Source organism: Topomyia yanbarensis, chromosome 2 (genome assembly GCF_030247195.1).
Source record: "Topomyia yanbarensis strain Yona2022 chromosome 2, ASM3024719v1, whole genome shotgun sequence".
Taxonomy (NCBI): Eukaryota; Metazoa; Arthropoda; class Insecta; order Diptera; family Culicidae; genus Topomyia; species Topomyia yanbarensis.
Window position 1 is genome coordinate 67481688 of NC_080671.1, and position 27309 is coordinate 67508996.

The window sequence follows — 27309 nt, forward strand, 5'->3', positions numbered from 1 at the left end:
ATTATCTGTCTGTCGCTATTATAGATAATTTTCCTTGAAAAAGGTCGTAAAAAACGACCGAAACGTCGGATAATCAAAAATTAAGTTGTTTGTTACATATATACTACACTACACTAGATAAGGATGGAAGCATTCTGATGGATGGACGATAAGTGACTGAAAGATGGAAGCAACACTACTTTGAACACTAGTGGCAATGAAGTAACGGATGCAGAAGGGCAAGGCAGCGGAGGAGAATACTACGTCAGTACGGCGGACGACGGGTACCAGCCTATTCCTACGCTGAGGGAAGTTAAAGATTCCATTCAACAGCTCAAGAACGATAAAGTAGCTGATAAGGATGGCATTGCAGCTCAACTCATCAAAATGGGCCAGAAAGACTGGCCATTTGTCTGCACACACTGACAGTCACAATCTGGGAATCTGAACAGCTACCGAAGGAGTGGAAGTAAGGGGTTATTTGTCCCATCTATAAGAATGGCGACAAGCTGGAATGTGAGAACTATAGAGTGATCACCATCCTGAATGCCGCCTACAAAGTGTTATCCCAGGTTATCTTCCGACGCCTGTGACCTATTACTAATGAGTTCGTGGGGAATTATCAGGCCGGTTTTTTTAATGGGCGCTCGACAACAGACCAGATCTTCAGCGTGCGGCAAATCTGCCAGAAATGCCGTGAATGCCAGATCCCAACGCACCATCTGTTCGTCGATTTTAAAGCGGCGTACGATAGCATCAACCGCACAGAGCCATGGGAAATTATGAACGAACACGGCTTCCCAAGACTAATTACAGCGACTATGGAGGGATGGATTTTTACACGATCCAGTCAATTTGTATGTTTTGCAGATGACATGAACCTTTTGTGGAGAACATTTGAAACGGTGGCTGAGCTTTACACCCGACTGAAAAGAGATGCAGCAAAAGTTGGGTTGGTGGTGAACGCGTCTAAAACAAAGTACATGCTGAGTGGAGGGACCGAACGAGAAAGATTCCACCCAGGAAGCAGTGTTACGATCGACGGGGATGCGAACACTGTGCGTCGGACAGCGACTTTTCGATGATGAAGAACCATCGACTTTATTTCTCTTTAGTTCTCACAAGTCTCCTATCTCATGCCTCCACGCGAGTCTAAGTCTATTGATGACATTTGGTCCTTAGACCGGCGACGACTGGGTGAGGATGTGAAAATGAAAAATAAAAATGAGGATCGGAAATCAGCCGCAACAAGACTTTAATCTGACTAGTGTCGATGATCGCGGGTCAATACAATTGAAAATTCGCCGCGTCTGTATTTATTAATCTAATTTCAAGTTCCGTTATTGCTAACCAGCCCGTGTATCATCTTAACAATTCTTTTTATTTCTCTTCAATGGTCGTTATTATCGCTCGTATACGTGAATTTTACAAATCATCCGATACGTAAAATAGGAAACACATACCTTGATTTATAACATCTCGCGCTATCATAACTCTTTGTCTATCTAACCTGTTATCACGCGGTAGTTTTCAACCAAATAAATATATCGTAGAGAAGAAGTAGCTAATTCTGTTCAAATACTGTTACAATAGATAGTGATCCGGCCCATTACGCATATACGATTAGCTCTTCTAGGAAATACTCCCACGGTCGGCTGTGTGAAGTTCAAATTGCTTTTGTTTAGGAAACATGGGATACTCTCGGTAGCCGGCTACCCAGAGTTTAAAAAGAACCAAAAACTAAACAAAATCTTTTCTTTTTCGAGTGATCGTGTACTCGAAGGCTAACTAAACAACTACATAATAAAATATTATTTACAGGTCGTATCGCTTGCTTGGAGCGAATCCTAGATCTTATACTCTTCCAATCTACCAACTCCGCGACACCTATGGAAGAGTCTGATGAATCGTCGTCCTTCCGTTAAGTAGGTGGTGCATCAACACTTCCCGTCTATCTTATCCTTTATCCTTCCCCGTGAACGATGGAGATGGGGGGCGGCCGGCAAGGATGGCTATCATGTGTTGAGGTTTTAATATGGGTCGGATTGGTATGAATTCCTAGTTACCACTTCCTAAGCAATTCTTATTAGATAATCAGCAGTCATACATGATGAAGTCAGTGTGCAATGCGCCAAAGTCATCGTTACAACGCAACGCATGAAGAACAATAGACTTTATTTCTCCTAAGTAACCCGCGTTTTGATTCGAAAGGCTGAGAAAATCGACTTCCTTTTTTGTTTTTTATATTAACTTTTTTAATGTTCAAAACAAATTTAGAGAAAGGGAAATTACTTTAAACTGTTGATATGAACAATTCTCCCAAAGACAGCCTGTGATTATAATCGATGGTTTGGCATCTAGTCAATTAAGTTCACGCTCTTTGACTTTTCCGACCACTATGCAATCGCACTAGATAAATATAAAACCATAACCGTAAATAGATTAAAACTACTCTGGATAAATTATTAGGTAAATTAAATCAGCTTTCGCGATTAACTAACCCTCCCTGTTGTCTTGTTTCAGTTGCCGCATCACAAACCCATCATAAACGCTGCAGTACCGAGCCCAACCCACCAAAATGCCGTCGGTCGGAGTAGCTTGCGTTAGATATCTGGTGTTTTTCTTCAATTTCCTGTTTGCGGTAAGTGTTTACCAACCTACCTACCTACCTGTAGTTGGGGAGCTTGGAGAGGTTCTAACCACGAATGGGTATCATCCATTGTAACACATTGTTCTGTTCAGTGTAGCACGTCGAGCAGAACCTTCTTCCGGCGATATTTTTCACCTGCAGTGTTCTTTATGTGTATGAGACATCTTAATTTCGCGCCAAACGGAGCAAGCTTTAGTTCTGTCTGGTATTATTCAATTCAGTTCACGGAATGCTTCCTGGTTGATGCCAAATAGTCTGTGCAGTTGCAGTCGAGGATTGTGTGACGCGAAGTAGTCAAACCAACAAGAAAGCAACAAGCGGGAAACTAAATTAATTCAATTTTCTGGGGAGGATGTACCGAGGAACGACACTGCCCTAGAAGCAATTGCTTCCGGAAGTGGTGATAGCGCTAAAGTTTGTCTTTTTATGTTGCCTCCAATGGTCGTGAAAACCACCGACGAGAGTTTTGTGGTTGCTGATGGTGGGAAATACAAACGCCAAAATGGGATAGCAGTTTTCGACAGCGTTATGAGCATTAACGATTCTGTATTTTTTTTCTCGTTTCGTTTAAAATCAAGCGAATAAAGCCTGTTCTATCTAAGTATGGTTACCAAATGGCGCATTTTCGTGGCAGATTTATCTTCACCGAATATCAGCTTAATGTCGTTCAGCGAATTTAGTGCCAATTCGTCTCGATAACATTTACGGTGTCATTTTGGTTCTGCTTCCGATGTCGTCGTGCCCATTCATCGAATGGCAAAGTTCCCTGATGGCTGAAATTAGAAAAAAAAAAACCTTCACCCGAACAAAGTGCAGTCAACGAGATGGAATGAATTGAGTGCGACTCCCAAATGGACAAGCTTCTGTTTCGATTAATGTTATTCGGATTTTTTTTATCAGACTCTGGAATGGAACAGGAAAAACCCTCGAAATGAGAAAATTTAACGAATTGCTTTTTGTTTGGTGTGCTTAAAATGCAAACGAATGTTGTAAGACTGATAGAATGTTAATTCACCTGGCGCGCTTTACGGTAGCCAGCTTGGTCTCGTTTTCATTAGACCAACGGTTTCAGATTATTCTGTTCCGAAGCTAGGTAAAATAGCTTTGAGGTTAAAAATTCATTTTGCTTTATGGTTTTGCCATCAAACACAAAACCTCTCGCTCAAATATAATAAAAGGATACGAAACAAAGTAGGCATCTGCTTGGAAGCTCAATCTCAAATACCCGGAGGAACAATTATAAGCCAACTGCTAAGCAAGATCCTGGAAATGGCTTGTATTGAATGAATTAAATGAAAAACTCTTTTTGTTCTGATTGAAAATTGCTTTCATGTGGAAGTAGGCTTCATTCTCAACGCAGTGTTATTTTTATTTACTCCATTGTAAGGTGGGTGCTCCTATAGTTTATGTGTACCAATAATTGCAGTAGTGGGTTATAAGCCTAACTAAGGCACCAACCATGACAAAATTTTGTACTGGTTCTTCACACTAAAATCGTGCGACAATGAAACTGCTATTCTTGGATTTTTCTCAAATAACAATAGAAAAATTGATTTTCTTTGAATTTTGGGCTCCCTTGCATCTATAGTTATTCTATTGGGGATCTATCATATATTATGTAACGCTTTTAGGGGGGGACGGGAGGGATTTGCAACAATAAGAATCGAAATTGTGCCTATAGTGGCACAAGCGTTTTTGAATACATAAATTGGTTAATAAATAATCTTTATATTTTTTCTATTAAATAGGGATTAAAAGCTTTCGTTCAACATATCCACATCGCCCATAGATCTATTCATTGATTTTTTAACAGAAGTTTTCCTTAAGTATACGACTATTGGTACATCAACCCTACACTTATTTGCTGGCGAGATATCATAAAAAATAAACTCAATTGGTTGTGAATGTGTGTATTACCTGATTGCGTGGTTTCCCCCGTTTTCAATTTGTCCTGTTGAAAGCTTCCATAATCAATAGCTCTTTTGAACGATCAGGATCCATTTTTTTAATTAGTGATTTAATAAAATGCTTCCAATGGCATTTGCATTCAACATTGAATTCATTTATCAATGCTTCAATAACCCAATAAATTGTTCCAATTTATTTTAATGGTTGGAAAAATCATAAAGTGAGTATATACAGAGAGTGTTTGGAATGGAGTGAAACATATTCAAGCGCATGGTAGCAAGTATAAACCTATGTTATAAAAATAAACATGGAATAGAGTTTATTATTTTTGACAATTCCGATGATACCTCAAAAAGTTTAGATATGATTGCCTTGAACTGTGAATATGTACAGTGGTTTCAAACACGATTTTGAGGAACTTAATTATTTCGAGTCAAGACGTTCTATCGATTTGGTATTTTCTACGCAGTTTGTGCGTTACTCTAGAATCAGTTCACCAGATGTTGTTTGAAGAAAATTGGCTAAGAAATTTAAAGAAATACTAGTTTTTTTGCGGCAGTGCTGCCAAATATACGATTTTTTCAGTACTTCTTTCGCAATACATATATTTTGTTTTTGGAATTTCTAATGTCATAGTGTTCCTTAGATATTTTACATATATAACAATTAAAACATCAATGTAATTTAAACAAATCCCAAGACACAAAAATATAACTTTTTTAAGAATTTTAACCTATCGAAGCTTTCGACTTATTTCAGGGCTGGATTTTTGTAAACACAATCAGCCCACCCCTGAGTGGATTCCTAGTTCTACCAGCAGTGTGTGCTCTAAATATTAGTCAAATCGAACGAATCTAGCAACCGGACCAACGTGTTCGAAATTTTTAAAATCTTTCTCAACAGCTTACATAGAGTAAACCCGCTAACTTGTATTTCCTCCGCTAGGTGGCAGCGTAAGCATTAATGTATCACTGCAAGTGAAAATAAGAAAGAAAATTTTATTGCCTACAACTTTATCGAAGACTGCAAATCAATCCATCTTCCATGGGAGAGGTTATTACACTTTTAGCGAAGTGCTGTCTTGAGTCAATTTTGCATGGGGCCTAACAGCACATGGTGGTGAATCAGTATTCGATTCCCACGAACCTAATTTTATGACAATTAATGGTTGCGTTTAACTGAATTGTATGTTTGGAACTATTTTAGTACATACTATGAATCATATTTTGACTAAAAAAATTTAGGTCCATATTTCACTGTAATTATAACTTTTAAAGAACTAGAGAAAGAATTCCAAGTAACAATTGAAGTTTTAGAGCACGCTACAAGTTCAATCTAAGTTTTATGAGTGACTATAAAACTATCATGAAACCTCAATTGTTACTTGGGATATGAGCATGTTCACACAAATTACTGGAAAAGGCTTGTTCTACAACTTTGTAGAAGATAATTTCTATCTCTTTTCGTTTTGAAAAGTTACTGTTGGTGGCCTGGTATAGTGAAATGTAGAACATTTTTTTAGTTAGAAGATGACTCAGAGAATGTACTAAAATTCTTTCAAACATACTATTCAGCTAAACGCAACCATTATTCCGCAAAATAGTAAAAGTTATAGGAATCAACTATTGATTCACCAACACGTTCTGTTAGACCCCATGGTGAACTGACTCAGACGTCACTTCATTCAAAGTTTCATAACTTTTCCCAAGGAAGTAGGATTAATTTGCAGTTTTCGATAAAGTTATAGTTGCAATGGAATTATCTATCTTATTTTCACTTGCAGTGATAAATTGATCCATACAGTGCCACCTACCGGTAAAAATGCAACTTAGTGGCTTTTATCCATGAAAATTGTCAAAAAATCCAATACAAATTTCGAATACAGTGCCACCTAGCGGTGAAAATGCAAGTTAGTGGCTTCTATCCATATAAATTGTCGAAAAATCCCATACAAACTTCGAACACGTTGATCCGGTAGCTAGACTTCTCCGATTTGCTTCATATTTGGGGCAGACACTCCTGATTGGACTAGAAATCGACACAGAGTTGGTCCAACAGGGGTTATTTTTTCTTATCATTCTACTATATAGTCTTCACTAGAAACATACTACGTCACGTAATAGCTTCCACTCTTGCTCTTATATAATTTGCTATATATCAAAATAATAAAACCAAGTATAACATTGTGCTTTGTACTATACTTTTAAACTAATCGGTTATTTCAATTATTAATTTTCTCTTCTTCTTGGCATTAATCGATTACAATAAGCAACTTTGTGCAAAATATGCACTGATTCTCAGACTGGATAAACTGGGGAAAATAATTTTAAGTTAAGTTACACTTAAGACATGACGTTGCAAGAATTCTCAACTTAAAAGAACGCCTGTTCAAGCTGCATCTAAGGAGAGCAAGTTCTAAATATAAAATATTCAAATTCTTTATATACACCCTTTATCTTGTTTACGACGGATCCATTCGTACAAATGTGGTTTGTATTCTCGCTTACGACAACAAAATCAAATGTGCTTATTATTCGATCGAATCGCTTTGGAACGAATCTCGCATTCGCCGGAAACAAGAATAAGGGTAATATTCTAAAACACGGTTCGAATGTGTTTTGAATGAAGCAAAAAAAAAACGCCAGCGTACACCAATATTAAAGTTCGAAACAAACTGTTCGTAATAATAAATCTCTCTTTGCTGGGGATGTGATTGTTTCCGTTTCAATTACACTTTTAAATTACCACGCTGCTGAATATACCCTAAGGAATTCGATTGATATTAAATACTAAACCTTAAAAATCAATCAGTTCTTTATCTTGGTCAGACGGCATTACTTTTGGGCTTCGCAACTTTTTGAAACAAACTGAAACTGCTCTAGTATAACTGAATCTCCAAGCCTACCAAAAAAAATATTTAATTTCTTATTACATTTGGATTAATAATTAATCAAACATTTCTTTCTACAGTTCACTTCATGAATCAAACCGTCTTGCTCATCAGGTCATTTTATTTACGATCGAATCCGATTAAAGAAAGCAGACAGAAAACTGCGATGGAAAACCGAACTAATATCTGGAACTGCTTTAAAATTTTAAAAAGTTTTCTATTGTGTGCGGTAAACAACCAGACCGATGCTTAAACATCATGTTTTAGACAATACAGTCACAGTGCTTGTATAGGACAAGCTTTATAGTATTATTTTGCCGTTATTGTAATTTTCCTAAAGTACACATAAATGTAGCGAATGCAGTGATCTTAATCATATATCCAAGCAAAACATATACAAGAATCGAAAATAATTTTATGGATGGAGTTAGATGCATTTTTTGCAGCGATTTTTTGAGAAACAGTGCATCCAATCATAAATAGGCTTTGTAGTACCTATGTATTGGTAGAATCAAAATGGGATAGGTTGAGTAGAAATGAATCTCGTGGAATCAATAAATTGATGAAACGTAAATAATAAACCTTCGTTGCACTCTCTTCTATCTATTCGCGTGAATTTGTTGCTAAGAAAGTTTTCGTCTCCTTAGCCTGTCATGGAGACGACAACGCAAAGAAAACCCGAAAGCTTTCGCTTCGCGCAACGAAAGCTCAGATTTCTATCATACACGCAAAACTTGGATATACCTACACATTCGCCTCAAACAATAAACCCAAGCGAACGGTGTACCGTGCTTGAATCAAAAAGCTGTGCCAGTATATCGTGTCCGTACACGAATGGAAGATACGCACCAAGCAAAATGAGTCAACGCTGGTGATGATGGGTGGTGCGAAAGAGACAACTAGTACCACGATGCTAGCCTCTGCTACCCTGGCTGTGGGAGCAGAGTTGCCACTATTTTTCAAAGAAAATCTGGCAGTTCAACTAAAAATGTCTTGCAAAATCTGGCACTTGACAGCGACCTCAAAATTATCGACCCTGTGTCAATGGATTTTTGTTAAATTTGGGACATTATTACCCAAATTTTCAAAATGTGTATGTGGCAGCTTCTAAAACTTAAAAATCTGGCAGAATGAGAGGTTTGTCTTTTTGTCTGGAAGCTGACAAAAACTCTTACCCGAGCTTACCCGACCAAATCTGCTCTTTAAATAGTCGATGATGACGTCATTCATAGAAGCGTTGTGCGTTAGGTACATAAATCTGTCGTGCCAGACTAGGGAAGCGCAGTCTTCTGTGTGCAAATGCGTGGTATTTTAACTATGTTGAGCATTATTTAAAATTTTAATGTCATGATATCAAAAATCTTTGGGTTTATCTATTGGAATCTATTCTTAGAAGTATTTCTGAGCAATATGCGCAAAAAATTGAAAATTTGCCGTAAGATGGCTGAATTATAAGCGTTTAAAATTGGACCACTTTTCGTTACATACCATTTTTGTTGAATTTGCAAAGTGCACCCCCATATCGAAAACAAAGACGTAGTCCTACGTCAAAACGCATCACGTGTATACGAAATATGAAAACTGTGTATATCAATACGCTCATTACCCTACGTACCCCCAAATCAAAAACATTTTGCCTGGAGAATTTCACCCGTATCAACTCAACGAGCACACAAGCAGAAAAATAAATTAATTTATCCCAGTGCAACTCACACACATCGCACCCTGCTGTGTTGAACTCAATCCAAAACTACCCTACCCACCCACAAAACTACATTTCTTTAGTAAATTCTCTAAACTGTAGCTTTTGTTCTTGAACGCCAATATTTTGATATCGTTTCCAGTGAGCATGATATCTCGTGAACCAACTCACAGACCTCTCTTCAATTTTGGAATGTTGTTCGTGATTATAATAGCGTGACGACAATATTTCAAATTAATTCTGTATTTTTTCCTAAAAGTAATTTTTATAAATACCCAGTTTACCCACCGTAAAAATAAAATGTTTGCAGAAATAAAAATACCCTCGTTAGGGTACCAATTATTTTAAAAAGGAACAACTTCATGACTTTAAAATAATTAGTAAATTGTAATTGATTTCATATGAATCGCAACTGGCTTTCTCAAAAAATCCGTATTCAAGAACATCGTTATGGTACGAAGCGGAGAGAACCGTTTGCCTCGTACATCGAATATTCCATATCGACATGTGTTTCAAAAAGTGGCCTCCAATAAATTAATATAACTCAAGATGTAATGATCCGATGGAAAAGAAATTTCGGGAAAATAATAATTAAGTTATATAATAAATAATATAGTTTTAAAATGTTAAATAATAATTTTTTTCGGCTTATATTATCTCGTCAAACATATACAACATCTTAGATTTTCTAGGCATCCTGGGTATCAAAGAAAAAAGTTAGTTAAAGCCAAGTTCAATATTTTCAGTTAAATTCTTCAAATACATATACAAACATACTGATATTTCGTTCAATACACAACCAATAGTAACGTTGTCTGATAAAAATACTAATATTGATTCTGACGAGCAATCGATTATTAAAATTATTCAACTTATCGGAAAATAACGAACCACCCTATGCATTCTTTTATTTACTCAAAAATACAATTTATTATTGACAAAATCATGCTTGAAACAATAAAACATACATCCATAACCATATAAACACGAGATTAAAATACACTTTTGCCGAAATATTTATTTTGTATTATTCGCCTACGGAGGGACCACTGTGACTGCTGAAAATCCATAGCGTATACTATCGATTTTCAGCAGAGGTGGCATTAACTCGTACACAGTTAAACCGTGTACAACTTTGCATCCGTTTCCTTGCTGTGTTCTAAGTTTATCGTGCGCTCTTCGCTCTGCCCGATTTGAAACTGCAACTTTGTACACCAACGATTATACCGTCCAGACGATATAGTCATCATGTTGCTCGTTCGGAAAGCAAGCGACGAATTATTGAAAGGGGAATGCGGCACCTCTATTTATTAACAACCCCTCTTTGATTGAGTCACTTGGGTGCGAGCGTAGGCAAATGCCAACGTTGCCGAAAATTCATAGCTACATGTTTGGTCAGTTGGTAACGAGGATTGCAAAAAAAAGACCTGATCGATTTTCATGTTATTGGTATCAAATTAAATGAAATTTCAAGCTCTTGAATGTGAACCCGATTTCCACTGTTTTCTAGCTGGAAACAGCAAAATAAACTTTAGCTTTTCATTGAAGGGCTTGAATTACCTTAATTTGATATGAATATCATGAAAATCGATAAGCCGTTCTCTCGCAATCCTGGTCGTCATCTGAAAAACATGTCGAATTTGCGCGTTAATATTTCCGAAATAACGACAAAAAAATAGCATATTGATAATAAAGTCTTCTGAGTAAAAAAAAGTGTAAGCCTTTAGCATGAAAACTTTTTTTTGTTTGACCAAGCAAAGAAATTGAGTATGATTTTGACTATTTATATGGTAGTCCCCCCATTAAGTGGAGTAAATAGCACAGTAAATTATTCTCTAGAAAACATGAGCATGATGACCGTACAATTTGTAGTTGCTACTCCGTGATTGACCAGAACAAGCGATATTGCACAAAGATTCAACGAAGGGAGCCTGGGAGTAACTATTCATCATCAAAGTGCACGCTTCAAGAGTTCTATATTTTGTAATACCAATAACGGCGTCGGCCACGTCCTTACAGTCATCGGGAAAGGAAAGGAATGTTAGTGTAACAAACATTGTTATGGAGATCGTGTATACATCTGCATCTCCACGCTTGCCGCGGGAAGGAGTTTTTGTTAATACGATGGGGTAGAGAGTTACGCAAATCTGGATTCATTTTGATAAGTGATACGATCTTTGCAATTCGTGGAAGTGTTATCATGTGTTTTTGCTGTGGACAGCCGGCTTTTTTGAAATACTCGGTTTGTAAAAAAGACAACTTCGGCTATGGACAACAGACAGTCGGTAGTGTTGCTTATATTTAATTGAATCAAACGGCAGGTGAACGATTTTATTATTCCTTGCTTCTTGATTCCGACAAAACACGACATTCCAAATACAATGCAATATAATGAAAAGCGATTACTTTTAGTGTCCCGACACCTCAAACCTTATACCAAAAATGAACTCGGGAAAGGAAGCAATAAATTCAGTAAAAATGTGCATCCCAAAATCCTCAAAAATTTAGTGAAAGGTTTGCGAGTCCATTGTATAGTCCATTATAACCTTCAATAAATGCACAACGTTCAACGAGGATACTGTTTGTAATCAAATTAAGCTGAAGTGGGATGCAGAGTTATTATGAAACTGTTTACCTGATTATCTAGCCTCATTTTTGATTTTTCTTGTATATTACCATGGAAACTGTATTACCATGGAATTTTTGTACGCGGAAGGCTCACATTTGGCTTACGGTATATGGAGCCAATTTCCATTTGAATTAGCAACGATCCAAAAGAATCATAATTTATCCCGAAGTGTTATGATACCACCAGCAGAACCGGGGCTAATGCACCCACAAATAGCAATGCTTCATTAAACAATTCCGAAATCGTCTAATCACCCGATGTTCGCAGTTCTTGATAGCATTGTAATTAGCATTATTTCAATTTGCATATAAATGAAACCTAAACAGTTTTGATGGTGCTTCCACAACTATTAGCATATGTATTCCATTCCGCACGAATGTGTTGTTCTACCGCACTAAACACTCACAATGCCTGATGCGGTTTTGCTGCCTCCAACCGCAGGTGAATTGAAAACGGAGGTAAATTTTGCAGCACGATTAATTCCCGCGCTGGTCGATTTATACGGTACAGGACAATTAAAATCAATGACCGGACATTTGATGGTAAGAAATGATTTTAAATGTACTAGCGCTTGGATTCGACCAATTTATAAGGAGTCTTTGGTAGTGCGTGGAAATTATACTCTTATCCTTACTTGATATTTTCATGGATAGTGGTACAAAATTTTTTTCGGACGACCGCTCGATCGAACTATAATTGGCTCTACAAGCCAAATGCCAAAAATGTATTCGTTCCGTAGGTTTTCTCTTGCGAATTTTCAAGATTGTATTTGAAAATATTTGAAAAAATCGGCAAATGAAGGAGTATGCAGTAAAAAATGCAAATGTCATCCTGTTCATCTTAAAATACTCAAAAATATAGACGAAGATTCAAGGATCAGTTCCGCATACTGCAGATTGAACCGATGTTGCAATAAAAAGTTATTTTATTATAAAGTTAAGTTACCCCTTCTGCTCGTATTCAGAATAATTACATTTTGCAAAATCTCAATTGAGAAAAAAAAATTGATGAGACTAGTTAACTTTTTGTGCATAAGGACCATACATAAAGTATGTATTTTAGTGTTACGGGTTCTCCTCGTCAGTAACTAACACTAACTTAATGCTAGTTAGATAAGTCTACACCAGCAACAAATTGGCTTATGTTGGTGTTAGTTATTGGCGAGGAGAATCCGAAACACTAAAAACCATATTTTATATTACATTTTCTATTAATATTCAAAGTTAACCTCCAATAAACATATAGGTACTATTTAACAAAGCTAAGTAATAGATTAAGAGTTGGAGGGAATGTGCTATTTTTAATTTTCATTTCCTGTTTTTATTCTGGGTTTTCCATGCACATACACAGGCTAATGAGACTATTTGAGTCCATTAATGAGGGTATCGTACTATTTCGTTGATTGCTCGGCATTCGTCTGATATAACACCTATAAATTGCTCTCATTATCTTTGCTTTGTTCTTAAGAACTAGTATATTAACCAAAATGAGCTGAAAACGGTCAAATAGCCGTGTTTGAGCGCAACACAAAACTTGAATCGAATGTCCCAATTTTTATCTTGCCATTCGGAGCCAATGGATTAAACAAACATGTCAGACACTGTTCTATCCGATGGCATCAAATGGGAAAACTTTATATTTGGTAAAAAAAAAACTGTATTTGCGTCGGTCTGCTGTATATAGACATTTTCGAATCCTATGCAAACAAGGATAGGCATAACATGAGATTGCAATCGACATTCGATCCGAGCATTATCTACGAATGGAATCGTTTTGTATATTCAGCCTAGGTAGACTATGTATCATCTCGTAACGCGTGTATTATTTCGCTACCATAAGATTATGCGATATCAGTCATCTCTGTTATCATTTATCTGAAACTAATTAGTGTAATTAGCAATCCTCCAGCCTCTAGCGCCTGCTTATTCTTGACCTATTTATTAATTTTGATACCGTAATGATTAAATACCTGTAGAATCAAATCAGTGATCTGAAAATGTTTACAAGAAGACGAAGTTTGCATACATGACAGTAAATATGTTCAATTTTTAAAATGGAAACGCCTGACCTAGAATTATGGGTGAATATATCACAATCAAACTCAAATCTCCGCCTCAAGCTGCAACTTGTATCAATACGCCAGACGAAGCTTCCTGGCGAGCTGTCAGTATGATGTGCCGATTTACCCCCTCTCGTATGGATTGCGAATTTGTTGAATCATCATCACCCGTAGGGATACACTGCAGCTGAGTCGAGTTAGGTGTAAACGGATTTTGGTGAAGGGTTCTACAACGGAAATAATGGAGGAGTGCAGGCACCTATGTATGACCGTGGAAGTTTAAAGTGGGATGAAACCTCGATTTTCATTCTGTAAATGGGGGATATGATTTGATGGATGGTGTTTTATAGGGAGCAAGATCATTTAATCTTTTAATGAATTGGGTAATATGGGGCAATAATTTTTCGGTTCGGTATTCTAGAAAAAGCGTTCAAATCACATTGACCATTTTGAAGGGTAGCGGTCACCTCAGGATAACAAATTAGTATAAATGAAATAAATAGATCCTAATAGTTATGTGTATCATCATTCTTGGTTTTATTATTGTAGGTTAATCGTCGCTATTCAGTGCAAATAGCTTCGAATGCCCTAACACAATGAACTGAGTGTTAAACTCGGTTTGGAGAATGATTATACACTTATTGGTTTCGCAAGTTTAATTCTTACAAAATATGTCAACATCCATTGGATTGAAGCCTTAATTCTAAATTTCGCTGAAATGATCATTTTTAAAGAATTATACATATTTTCGGTCGAATATAACGAGTTAAGAAGAAAGTAGTTTCCTGTAATTTATTACAAATCTATGTTAATGTAATAGAATATGTTTTATGCACGGAAAAAAATCTATTCATAAATTCATGAAAAAAATCACGTAAAATTTACCGTGACGATCACAATTATAAAAAGCGTGAGTAAGCTTCTGAAAATATAAATAATAAAGATCGTATTCGTGAAACTATATTTATTTCCACAAAACTATTTCTGTTATTGCTCCTCGCGTTATCGTTATTTTTTGTTCATGAGATCACCCATTTTTGATGCGGTGTCATGTGATTCGTGTTTATGATTTCAAGAGTTTAGTCACCATTTTTATAATTTCTTTGCGTTATCGTTATATTTTATTCTCGAGGATGCTATCGAATTTGACATGCGGAATACTGTGACTCATGTTTATGATATTAACAGCGTTACCATGATTTTCGCGAATTTTATTCGCGTTATCGTTATCGTTTTCGTATTCTTTCCGGACATCATCCTGAAACTTATCAAATAAATAATGTTGTTTGAAGTCCTGATAGCTTTTTTATATCTGCTGCTTGACCCTATGAACCGGTCGCTTCGGGCAGGACACAACTGTATTATATTTCATTAGTTAGTTGACAGAACACAAATGAATAAATGAATACTATTTGAAATTTTGTCAAACACTTCGAAAAACAAAATTTCAAAAAAAAAACATGTAGAATTACATGAAAGTGAAAATAAACGGGGATGTCTTTTAAATTTGTGAACTTATTCGCAAGCACGCAAGATTGTTCGTGAATAATATAATATGAATCATGAACCAGCTCACGAATCCATAAACAAAGTTCTGATTTCTTTGAAAACAAGTGAAAACATGCATGCAAAAAATTTATTAATTTATGTATCATATATCTAATGAACTATATCATGAAAATGAAAACGTATCTTACTATTTTGGGAACTATTTTACTAGCACAAATAGTGAATAGTGACTAATATACTAATATTTTCAACCTTTCAATATACAAATTCACTGTATGGAAGTATTCAATAAAGTATTGATTTGATATTTGTAAAAATTAAGATTTTAAGTTTATTTTTTTCTTTTGTTTGATTTGCTTTCTTCTCCAAAATTTCAACGGGACGCCCAACGTGCGATGGACTCTCAGAAGTCAATTAAATAGTTTTCTGAAGCCATTCTCCATTTGTAGCTATGAATCGATTTGTTTCCGTGCAAAATTGAACCACATATTTTGCTTCAACAGTGTTTCCAAATGACTTAGATGGTGCCGAAACACTTTGAAGTGCTTTATCATTTTTTTCGCAGCTAACTAAACCTAAATCTTGCCTAGAATTATACAAAAGAAATATCCTTGCAAAAGTTTGAACTTCACACGGACATTGTAGTAAAACGAGGAAAAATATCAAAAATAACAAATTATTCATATAGCTCGCATTCAAAATGGCGCAACTATGCGATAGTTTTTTTACGCAGATCTAGTAGTATTTGGATGAAACTTAATCAGGGTACAGGTATATTTTTTAGAGTATATGAATCCATCTACACCAAAATATTATCCTGACCTTGGTTTATTAAATATAAGAAATGTAAAACATAGGATATTTGAGTCGAAACAATTCGAATCACTAATGTTTAGTTGATTTTGTTTCCACGCGCGATTTCAAACGAGCCAAGCAGAAATGAAAACCCCTACCTTTGACCGTTAACAGTGTTGCCAAACTTTAGCAAATACACGCAACATGGTTGCCATCTAATGCAGAAATTACTAGGGAATATGATGATATAGTATAATGCCCTTGATAACGGTTTTTGAAAGTTTGACTTTCGGCCAGCATTTTCGGTCAAATACTCTTCTGTGCGGCATCAAATTGAAGAATATGAAATGTTATGTTATTCCCAAGCATGTTTCTTCAAATGTCCATTTTACAATCTTCATTGATCTTAGTTAATGACATAGTAGCAATCACGGGTGTATTCTTCCCAGTCAGCCATTTTGATGGTATATTCCAGTTGCAACTAAATTATTCATATTTATATGAATTAGACTTGATTTTGGTGTTTCGAATTCGACTCGTTAGTAACTAGCACCAACTTGGGACTATGCCTTAAAAAAGTTATACTAAATGCACAAAATATTCATATACCTAACCGATGACTGTATTCGTACATAACTACCGAAATTAACGAAAACAATACAAGTTGAACGCGATAGCTGATAGTATTAAAGCGTTTCTAGAAAATACATTTACGGATGTATATACAACACAATCTGACATGGTATACGATATGTATAACTCATTTGCAATTCTGGGACACTATATAGAGTAATTTCGGGAGAGATGCCGCATGCCTATTGCATTGTCTTGCTTAGCCGAGCTATGATTCGATTTCATTGATTCTCATTGGCTTAATCAAAACTTTTTATGCGGGACCATTACGTAACACTATGGATTTGCTGATGACCACCAACAGTGTCTCCTTTTTTGCTAGCAGCCTCAATCCGACGCTAGCTTTCTTCTGGCTCCAAGTTGGTGCCAGATTCTGATGAGACGATGACGAAAGGCAAATTCTATAACTATTTTAATTTCAAAGTTTGATGCTATATAAATAAAAGTGGACAGCGTTGAAGTACTAACAGTTGTATTAAAATTATTTTCTCGCATTTCTTTATTTTGATGTATGTCATGTTGTTTTTTTTTTCTTTTTTCAAGGCTTTTGAGAAAATGTTCAACGGAAATTATGCGAAAACAGAATAACATTGAGAAAAGATTTGCCCTCGAGCAGGAATCGAACCTGCGATCTGTCAGTCTCTAATTGTATGCGTTAATCAGTCCGCCGTCAAGTAACCGTGCTGACGCCGTCACAAATTATTGTCTCTGTCCATCACCATCACGTTTCTTCTGATACACGAGTGCAGTTCAACCTCTTCAGACTAAAGTTGACTCTCTAAACGAATTTGATTTTTTTGTATGTAGGGATTTTTACGCAAAATTTACCACCCCAATTTTTTTCCAAATTTCGGTTTAGCTGTCAAAAATATTCGTCTCTTTATTCTTAAGATATTTTATCTCGAATTTTTACTTTTTTCAATCGACCGTACTGTAATAACAAAATAAGATACCAAAAATTCTGCAAGAGATGTAATGAGCGTTTTTTCTCTGCTTTCGGATGAAGTATATTAAAACTTAATCATTCTGTTTATTTCATGAAAAATATTAAAAAGTTATAAACAAATATTTTTTGTCAAACTTGTACATGATTTTTTTTTATTGGATAATGTAGTCAAAACCTGTTTCTTAACTCCATCGAAATATTGGAGTGGACAAATTAATACTTGCGGTGTTGTGAATTTTTGTAAATACAGTGTGGAGATACATGAAAACAACCAAAATATGATTAAGACCCTATGATTGAATAATATTTTGATTGTTTTTGTGTTTTGAGTATAATGGAAATATTTAACGTAATGCATTAAATGATGGATTATATAATTAAAATGCATATTTTAAATATAGTGAAAATATAATATATATAGGAATATTTTGATCTGTAATGAATTGAAAAATTGACTATAAGGAATGCTATACTGACTATAATGCATATAATAATTTCGAATAAGAAGGATGGCTTTAATGCTTAGAATACATTAACCTGTGCCAACTAGAAAATCTACCGGTCCATAACTACTTCTAGGAGGATTTAACGCCAAAAATGGTTTCTGAAGATGTGCTGCTTTACTTTGTAAAACTTATCTAAGATAATAAATTCCAAAGTTAACGGTTTTTAAATTATGTGCTCTTGACCTTGAACCCCTTGACAGTTTTCGACATTTTCAAACTATTCATATCATTGAAAATGCAACATGCACCTGCTCGAGATATACTGAAAAGGCCATTTTTCAAAAGTTTCCTTCTGCTTTCCGAATGTGTTATTCTCGTTATTAATACTAAGTTTTGGTCTCAACTCTACCCATTCTTAAAAAAAAACATTTTCAGCATATGTTGAAATTTATGCAATTTTTCGGTGAGCAGTTCTATGTTTCATAAGCATGACACATATTCAATCCTTTCAAAGTGAGCTTATGGTTGATTGTAAATCCTAGAATTATGTTTATTAGTTTGAATCCGTTTGCATTTGAGTCTTCTCATGCAAGTATTTTATATGATAATGATATGATTTGACAACTATGAGATAAGTTACAAGATCCCTTCCCACAATTTTCGAGAAGTCCCCAAGCTGCTTGAAACAATCAATACGTTGAGAAATGATCAGACAATTATTGTTGTAATATTTAATTAAATTTGTCAGTTTCAATAATTTTTTCTTCAAGTTAATTAATTTGTTCTTAAAAAGGGGGCTTCACTCCCGAAACCCCGCCCCTCCCCCTCCCCCCATTGGCTACGGCGCTGTATCGAAATAAAGTGCTGTACAATAACGCATTTCCAATCCTAAAACGAATAAACCGTATCGCGGAAAAATATCACCGTTTTAGAAAAAAAAAAACAGTATAAAAACAATTCATATCATCTTCAAAATCGAACTAACACTTGGTAGCAGTAGCATATCATCGCATAAAAAAGGTATGTTGTAAAGTGATTATTTTTTTACCGCATACGACAGTTGACATTTTTGTTAATAAATTTCAGTTGTTATGTGAATAAATCATCGCACTTTCTATCGTTGTTCGGCTAATGAAAAAAAAGTTACCACCGACTCTTTCCAATTTATGCTCTATGACGTGTGCCAAACTTTCAAAACTTTCGCATCTGGTATTCGAAAAAAAAATCAATTTTATGCCACACTGTTTTTATTACACCGAACCATTGCGCCAAAAATATTGCCCAATCTGGCTGAAAATTATATGTTAACCTTCCGGAAGTCGCTCTAGTGCACTGAGTGCACGCTGCTCTGAAAATCTAGCGAAATCGTCTCAGGGAACCAGCGGCTGCTCGTTCAGTGGGCCAATTGCGCGACTTCCGGAGGGTTAAGGTAATTTTGGGGTGTTGAGCTCATTTTTAATGTCAAAAGTTATAAACGATGAGATAAATTTTTCCATACAGTGTTATCAAATCTTTTTTTATTAGCATAATGCCATTTTTATGATTAATCTTTTTTTTTACTGATTAGATATCACTGAAACTAGGTATAACAACATAATAATTGGATAAAACTACTTTCAATCTCTCCAAAAAGTGTTTGTTTACGTTTTATTCAGTTCTTCTTTTGCACAAATCACCATGCTCCTCCATATCAGCAAACATTGAAAAATGTCCATTTTAACACCTCCGGGAAAAAACGGAAAACGACACTTTTAAATTCGAAAAGTATAGATTATTTCCCATAGAATGTATAACAAGTGACCGTTCCGAACTGTTTCACCTGATTGTACAGATTACATTTGTGAAAAAGGAATTTGCTATCAAGCCACTTAAGATATATTTGTAATAATATTACATAGTTCGAATCAATGGCGAAAAGGTTGAAATGATCAACAAAGTAATTTAAATGCCCTTTAAAATGAAAATAGTTGTACTCAAATCGAATTTGAATTGAAAGAGCAACATATTTTTGAAGTGAAGATAGATACTGTGATTTCGAAAATGAATTTCATTAGAATTGTCTGATACATCGATGCTTAAATTGCTATTCAGAATTTATGTCTCATTCGGTTGTCACAAAATACAGAGAATATGTCATTCAGTACTAGGAAAAATAAAAATATCAATATTAGAAACATAGGTTTTGTCCGGTTTTCGGCCACTGTGCGCCACGCCAATTTTATATTCGGTATTATAGCGTTTGCTGCGTCTACCGCACGTGTGTTGAACAGCATCGTGTAAACCATTTTCTATAATAAATGAATTTCGTGTCGGCCAGGGAGCAATTTCAATTGGTTTTCACATCGATAATGGTAGTGGTCTATCAAGCCTAATATTTTCACGTCCTAGATAGCAGCGATTTTTATTGTGAATTGCATTGTCATAAGGTAATGATAAGCAGTATTTTTCACTCATAGCCTCGAAAGTATTGGTAAATTATTGGTAGTTTACAGTCGGTCCGTGCAAAAACAAAAACGCTTTTGTTTGGCTCTATTTCGAAAGCAGCGAATAAGATGAAAACCGATGGAAACTGTTTCGTTCACTTTAATCTGCACGTTGCTTTGCAGGCCTTACAATCACCGAGAAAACAGATAGTTGCTGCTTTTTTCTCTTCGTTCAGGATTGATTGAAGTTACCCGCATGTGTTCCGTAATCAGAATAATTATTCTCATACTGGAAAATCACCAACAGAGACTGCTCCATGCAGATCCATCCCAAGGGGGCTCAAATCATAACGTATGGCAACATTCGCGGGAAATGTATAACAATTAATGTGTCCTGACGGCCGCGCCGCTTTGGTTGCACTCGGTTTCGAGTATATAGTTTGGTGCTATAGTATGTACCAGCAGAAAAGAGTATACCTACTAGAGGAAGCAAAGCGCTGCTATCTAACTATGTGCATAAACATTGGTACCCTTTACTTTGTTTTGGCAATACATGACAAAATAATGAAGCTATCATATGCAAAAGCGAGATAGTACCCAACCAGTGCTAGCAGCAGCTTGCGACCTCTAGCAGTTAGAATCTCTTTTTTAACAAGTAAACCTCGTTCCATTCGACAGAAAGTTCATGATGTTCACCGGCTATAATACTTCAAAGGACAGATCTTCGTGGAGTGAGCTGAAATGGTGAAATGGATTTTTTTCCGCTTTTATTTTTTTTGGGTACATTTCCTTCATTTTGCTTATTTTTCCTATTAGGTAGCGGAACAATGTATTCAGTTTATGTTGAAAATTGGTTTGCAGGTACACTGTGGTACAAAATCGAGTAGACAATGATCCCACATTTTATCCCGCATAACGGTAAGATAATTGTGTGTGAGAATCGAATGATGAAAACCAATTTTGATTTCTCCCAAACTACATTACGCACCCATAATGTTCAATTAATGTCAGCCACAATTTCTAGAAGAATCGATGATTTCTAAATTCTCTGAAGTACAAAAATTATACTTATTCAACAAATATACTTTGAATTCAATGCTATGTACCTTCGCCCCTTTTTCGGGTTAGAAAAAACTCATTTTGAAAAATCTCCAACCCTATGTGCGGAGTTGGGAATTGAACCCAGATTAGCTGCGTACAAAGCAATCGAGTTACAAACTAGGAAAATATGGAGGTATAATATATTAAATGCTATAACTTTTGAAGTAGCACTCAGAAAATTACGATTTATACCTCTTTTTAAAGGAAATAACCTTAGGAAATAATATTTGAATGGATGCATTTTCGTCATGCTGCAAATCATATACATTTTGCAGTTTGCTTTATTATTCTTCAATCAATTTTCATAAAATGTACCTTGTTGAACGTGAAAAATTCTTAGGACAAAAAAAAAACTAGATTCGTTACCGGTAAAATTCGGAAGCATGAATTTTTTTTTACATTAACTCTACAGACTACATTTTTTTCATTAAATGTCTTAGTATCCTAACTCCCCGTATTCTATTCTAAAAATGAAACTTTTCTTATGTGATCCCTAAGCATATTTTACACTAGAAATAGTACAATAAATAATAATTTATTGTTAAATGAAGTTAATATGTGCAATTTAATAATAAAAATGTGGAATCGAGACTAATTGTCAAAAAATCTCATGTTTCTGAATTTTACCGGTAGAAAATCTGTTTTTTGTTTTTTTGTTTTAGTCCTAAAGATTTTCCACGTTCAACAAGGTACATGGATATATGCACTAGAAAACGATAAAATTTAATGTGAATGACAAAATGCCCTATAACCGCAACTTCTCGCACTCGGACGAAGGTCGCAAAGGTGCCGTTCTGAGATCGCAAAATATGTATGGTTTGCAGCACGGAGCAGAAAAATTATTAAAAGTGCTAGGTCATTTTGGGGACAAAATAGCCCAGTATCTCACTTCCCCTTATTTTTTGAGAAACAAAATCATCTTCATTCAAATACTAAGGTAAAAAGAGGTAAAAATCGTAATTTTCTGAGTTTATTGCATTTAATATATTTTTTCTCCATATTTTCCCTAAATACCAATTTCAAAAACTTGAAGCGAAGTGAGCGGGGTTCTAAAATTGTCCAAATGATGTGTAATTTGGCATCTGAGCTTACTTTGACATTTGTCACAATATGAAAGGAGGGGACTTAGAGAATTTAAAAAAAAATGTTTCGCAACGCCCAAGCCCGCCCCCTACATATTTGCATACACCAATCGAATATAACTGATACCAACTATTTCCAGAAGAACACAATTTATTATTCTGTAGAAATAATCACGAAATTACTTAGAAATACAAAAATATCTGAGTTCATTGCGGTGTCTTACATATTTTAATGCAAAAATTGATTCCAACTGATACCGGCTAAAATTTCGGGTAATACTATATTTTACATTCTCTTAATAAATTCCAATAATTCGAAACATAAAATTTAGTTCTGTATTTTTTTATCGAAAATATCATGGAAGTGAAAAGTTGCAAGCTGGGTTTCTATTCGTGGAATAGCTACCATGAAGTACGGTAGATTGTCGATGTTTGAACTGATGTTAATAGAAGTCCTCTTCAGTAAAAAAAACTAATAAAAGCACTATGCTAAAACTTCTCTTCAATGGAGAACAATTAAATAAAAAAAACTATTTTTTCTTCACTAGGGAAACAATTGTGTAAAACCACATTTGCGCGTTAAGGGCGCAAAACCTATAACTAAATTAGGTATGGGATTTACGTAACGCCTACAATTCATCAGAATCCGACACTAACTTAGTGACAGGACGCAAATATGGTTTTAAACAATTTTTTCCTTAGTGTAGAAAAAGTAGTTTTTACCAAAAAATTTCTCCACTAAGGGATACTTTATTTCTCTTAGTGAAGAATTTTTTTTGTAAGAACTACTTTTTATACCGAGTGAAAGTGAAAGTAAAGCAAAATGTATGATTATAGCCCTACAGCTGGAGAAAGGTCTGAATGTTTTGGTTTTTATTTGATTAAAGCAAAATTTACACCTCTCCGATCCGATTCAGTGACGGTTCAATACCGTGCACGGACATTAATATTCTTTTATATACTTTAAATGCGAGCATTCACACTTCTCCGGCACGGATCTATGCCGGAATGCTCGTATTTGACGTGTATGAAAGAATATTGGGGGGTGGCCGTAGCGTAGTTGGTAAATCGATTGCCTTGTACGCAGCGCGCCTGGGTTCGAGTCCCGACCCCCCGCACATAGGGTTAGAAATTTTTCATAAGAGATTTTTCTAACCCGACTAAGGCGAATGACCTTAAGGTTAAAACCTCTATAATCGAAATAAAAAAAAAGAATATTGATGTCCGTTCGCGGTACCGAACCGTCACTGAATTAGATCGGAAAGGTGTAAATTTGGCTTTAATCAAATATACCCTTTAACATACAGACCTTTCCCTAGCTGTAGGGCTAAAACTATACATTTTGTTTCACTTAATTTTAAAAGGAATATGCAACCACTCAATTTTAAATTATGATGTATAATGCTTAGATATAACCATGAAATAATTTTTTATATGTATAATATATTTTGATGTAGTTTTTGATCGGGCGAAAAACTGGTGCACCCATTTAGACTGTGAACCATTTGGCCATTTTTTAACCTTTAGTTAAAATTTGACAGTTCGAAAGTTATTTTCTTTTGAATGGAAAAATTTAATCGAGAGAGCGAACCATTTCAAAAGTTGACATGCGATGACCACAAGTTGGTAGAGGTGTGAACATTTGTCGATATTTTAAAATTAGTTTTTTTTCTTATTACATTAAGTATGACAGGCATAGCCTCGAAAAGTAAACATCCACATCATGAAATAACCCAAACAAATCTTAACACGTTATCGTTTCCATCTTTATCCCTTAATTTTGTATTGAAAAATATTGACAACCTCAATTAGGTACAGAAAATGTTTCCACCTTTTTATTCTGCATCATGGGCAAAATTTTAACCATCGAGCTGTCAAATTTAACTATCGCTCTGTCAATTTTAACTATGCTCCAGAGTAGGGTTATTTTGCAAATAACTTTCGAAGTGTCAGATTTTAATTAAAAGTTAAAAATTTTACCAAATGGTATGCGCTTTATGTGGCCTTATACTACGTTCACACTACAGAGTTAAAACACGTTATAATAATTAGGATCAAGAAAAATGTCATCAAGATAGCGTTAAAACATGTTTTAACTCGTAGTGTGAACGTAGTATTAGCTTACTCAAATTGATTTTTCCGATGCTTCTGGGCGTTTGATCTAGTGACTGTTGAAATTTTCAGTCTAAAGTGTGCTATCAACTGATAAACATTTACTTGTGTGTCTAAGTCGTAAAGTTCATTTCACACATTTGTTTATTGCGCAAACTGTTTTGCATCGAACTCTGTTGTAAATCGTTCAGGTAAGTACCTAAAACACTATGTATCATTCCGCGGATGGATCCTTCTTGTACTTTTGCAGCAAAATGGAGGGAACTGCGTAATGATAAACGCTGCGCGGTACCCGGGAGATGTACTAGAAATGTGCATAAAATGAATACGCAATGGCATGACGTGGTATGCCGCATGCATAAAAAAAACCATTGCCGTTTCTATGGTTCGGTACCAACTGAGTGGTTACCGGCAGGATGGGAAAACTCCAGCATCAAGATCTGTGCTAACGGTAGAGGAGGAGGAGGGGAAAGAAGTTAAGTGGTTGAGTGACATGCAGGATAGGGGTTTTCCGGTTTTCCGAGCGACCTTGCCTTTAAAGTCAACAAATTTGTCGCATCAGTTCAACGGCCAACTCCATTATTAAAAACGGTCATCCAGGTCAGCACATATTGCAAAAAAATGAAGACAAAATTTGATTAATGGTTTTTAGCAAGGAAATGCTTCGAATCATTTCCAGAATTTTCCCTGCCTACTCTGGAATATATAACAGCTACCAGCGGACGGGTCAGCGAATCTGATATTCGAGGTTGGTTGGCTTGGTTCTCTGTAATGAGGGATTCGTTATTAAGCAATGATCAAGCAACTTGGCTTATCCCGCGGCGATGAAACATCGTTTCATTTGCATTCGAAGAGCAGAGAATTTATCGCTAAAAGTGGCCTCCGTGATGTATACGAAATTAAGCAAGCTACTGGAAAGCAGAAACGCTATGACGATGTTTGCATTTAGCGCAAATGGTACCGCGCTGACCCCACAAGCCATTCTACCAGGACAAAGAGTTCGCAGGGAAGTTGCGCAAGGGTTTTCTCTTGGTTGGGTCGTTGGAGTCAGTGACCGCCGATGGATGACTGCAACTATTGCAACGCTGTCGTCATGACAGAAAACGAAAACTGCGTTGAGCAATATTATAGAGTTACAAATCGTGCTCGTAATATAGTTCACAGAACAAGATACCGCGAATCAGTCACACTTTTATGATCCAGTTAGTATTGTCAAGTTACTTCAAGTAAAACATCTGATAGTAACCAAAAAATAACATATCGCGAGAAGGCGAAGTAAAATTACGAATATCATGATAAAACTGCTGATATCAAGAATATAAGTCACATCACTCCACGTGTCAAATTCGAAAGTAAACTTAAGAATAAAACATCACCATAACGAGCTACATTACGAAAATCGTGACAAAGATCCTGAGATCATGAACATAAATCACACTACTTGTGACAAAAACATCAAAAATCGTGGCTAAGATCCTTACAAAAATATCAAAAATCGTGACTATGATCCTGAAATCATGTTCATGAATTACTCTACTCATACTGTAATATCACGATGACGTGAATAGAAATTACGAAAATTTCGACTAAGATTCTGAAATCATGAACATAAAAATGCTATTCTGACAGAAAAATCCGACAGTAAACTCATGACGGTAACGTGATGAGAAATTACGAAAATCGTGAATAAGCTCCTGGTATCATGAACATCGTTTAACTGTTGGCAGTGTATCCCCAAATTATGAACCAGAATCACAAGAAAAACTAAACGTGTCCAGGGAACAGCCACAGTAACTCAACCAAACATTCGAATGTAACGCCATGTATATATTGGGGGCGAACTAGTTTTTGGGAAACGGTAATACTTTCATGAATACAAGGTTATTATTCATAATTTCAGGATTTTGATCACGGTTTTCCTAAATCTTTCAGTTCACGAAATCATGATCTTTGTTTCATGAATTTTCGAATGGATTTTTACAGCGCTATCACCCTCCTCCGCGGGTGTCCGCAGATGTCCTTTTCAACTGGTTGGCAGGATACTTCAGAGACTACTTTATCAATCGACTCGGAACAACTCGGGAAATGTTCGAAAAACGAACCACTATCGTCTGATGCGAGCCTTTTCATTTTTTTTACATTTTCACAAAACTTACAGGTTGATTTCCAACCAAAAATTTGCATGTTTTTGTTTAAACTCAACAATTTTACCAAACTTTCGCATTCAAGTAAATATATTAAAGTTTTGTCTTCGACAAAGATGTAGAGCATATCTCTGCCAACAACTTCGTTGAAGACACAATATTTTTATCTTTAATACCTTCAACGTTGTTGCTTGTGGATGACCCCCTAAAAGCCAAGCTGAATCCTTTATATAACCTTTTAAAAAACATTCTAACATTTTGAAAAAAGTATATAGTATGAAAAAGGACAAATTGCTATATT

At 35.6% G+C, this 27309-nt stretch overlaps 1 protein-coding gene across 1 annotated transcript in view; it reads left to right on the plus strand.

The window, feature by feature from the left end:
- Window positions 1-27309, plus strand: part of LOC131678292 (CD63 antigen-like) — a 234650-nt gene that overhangs the window by 178249 nt on the left and 29092 nt on the right. Inside the window, exon 2 of the mRNA XM_058958334.1 lies at window positions 2503-2620. Coding sequence (XP_058814317.1) covers window positions 2558-2620 — 63 coding nt within the window. The 5' untranslated portion in view covers window positions 2503-2557. The remainder of the gene's footprint in view (window positions 1-2502; window positions 2621-27309) is intronic.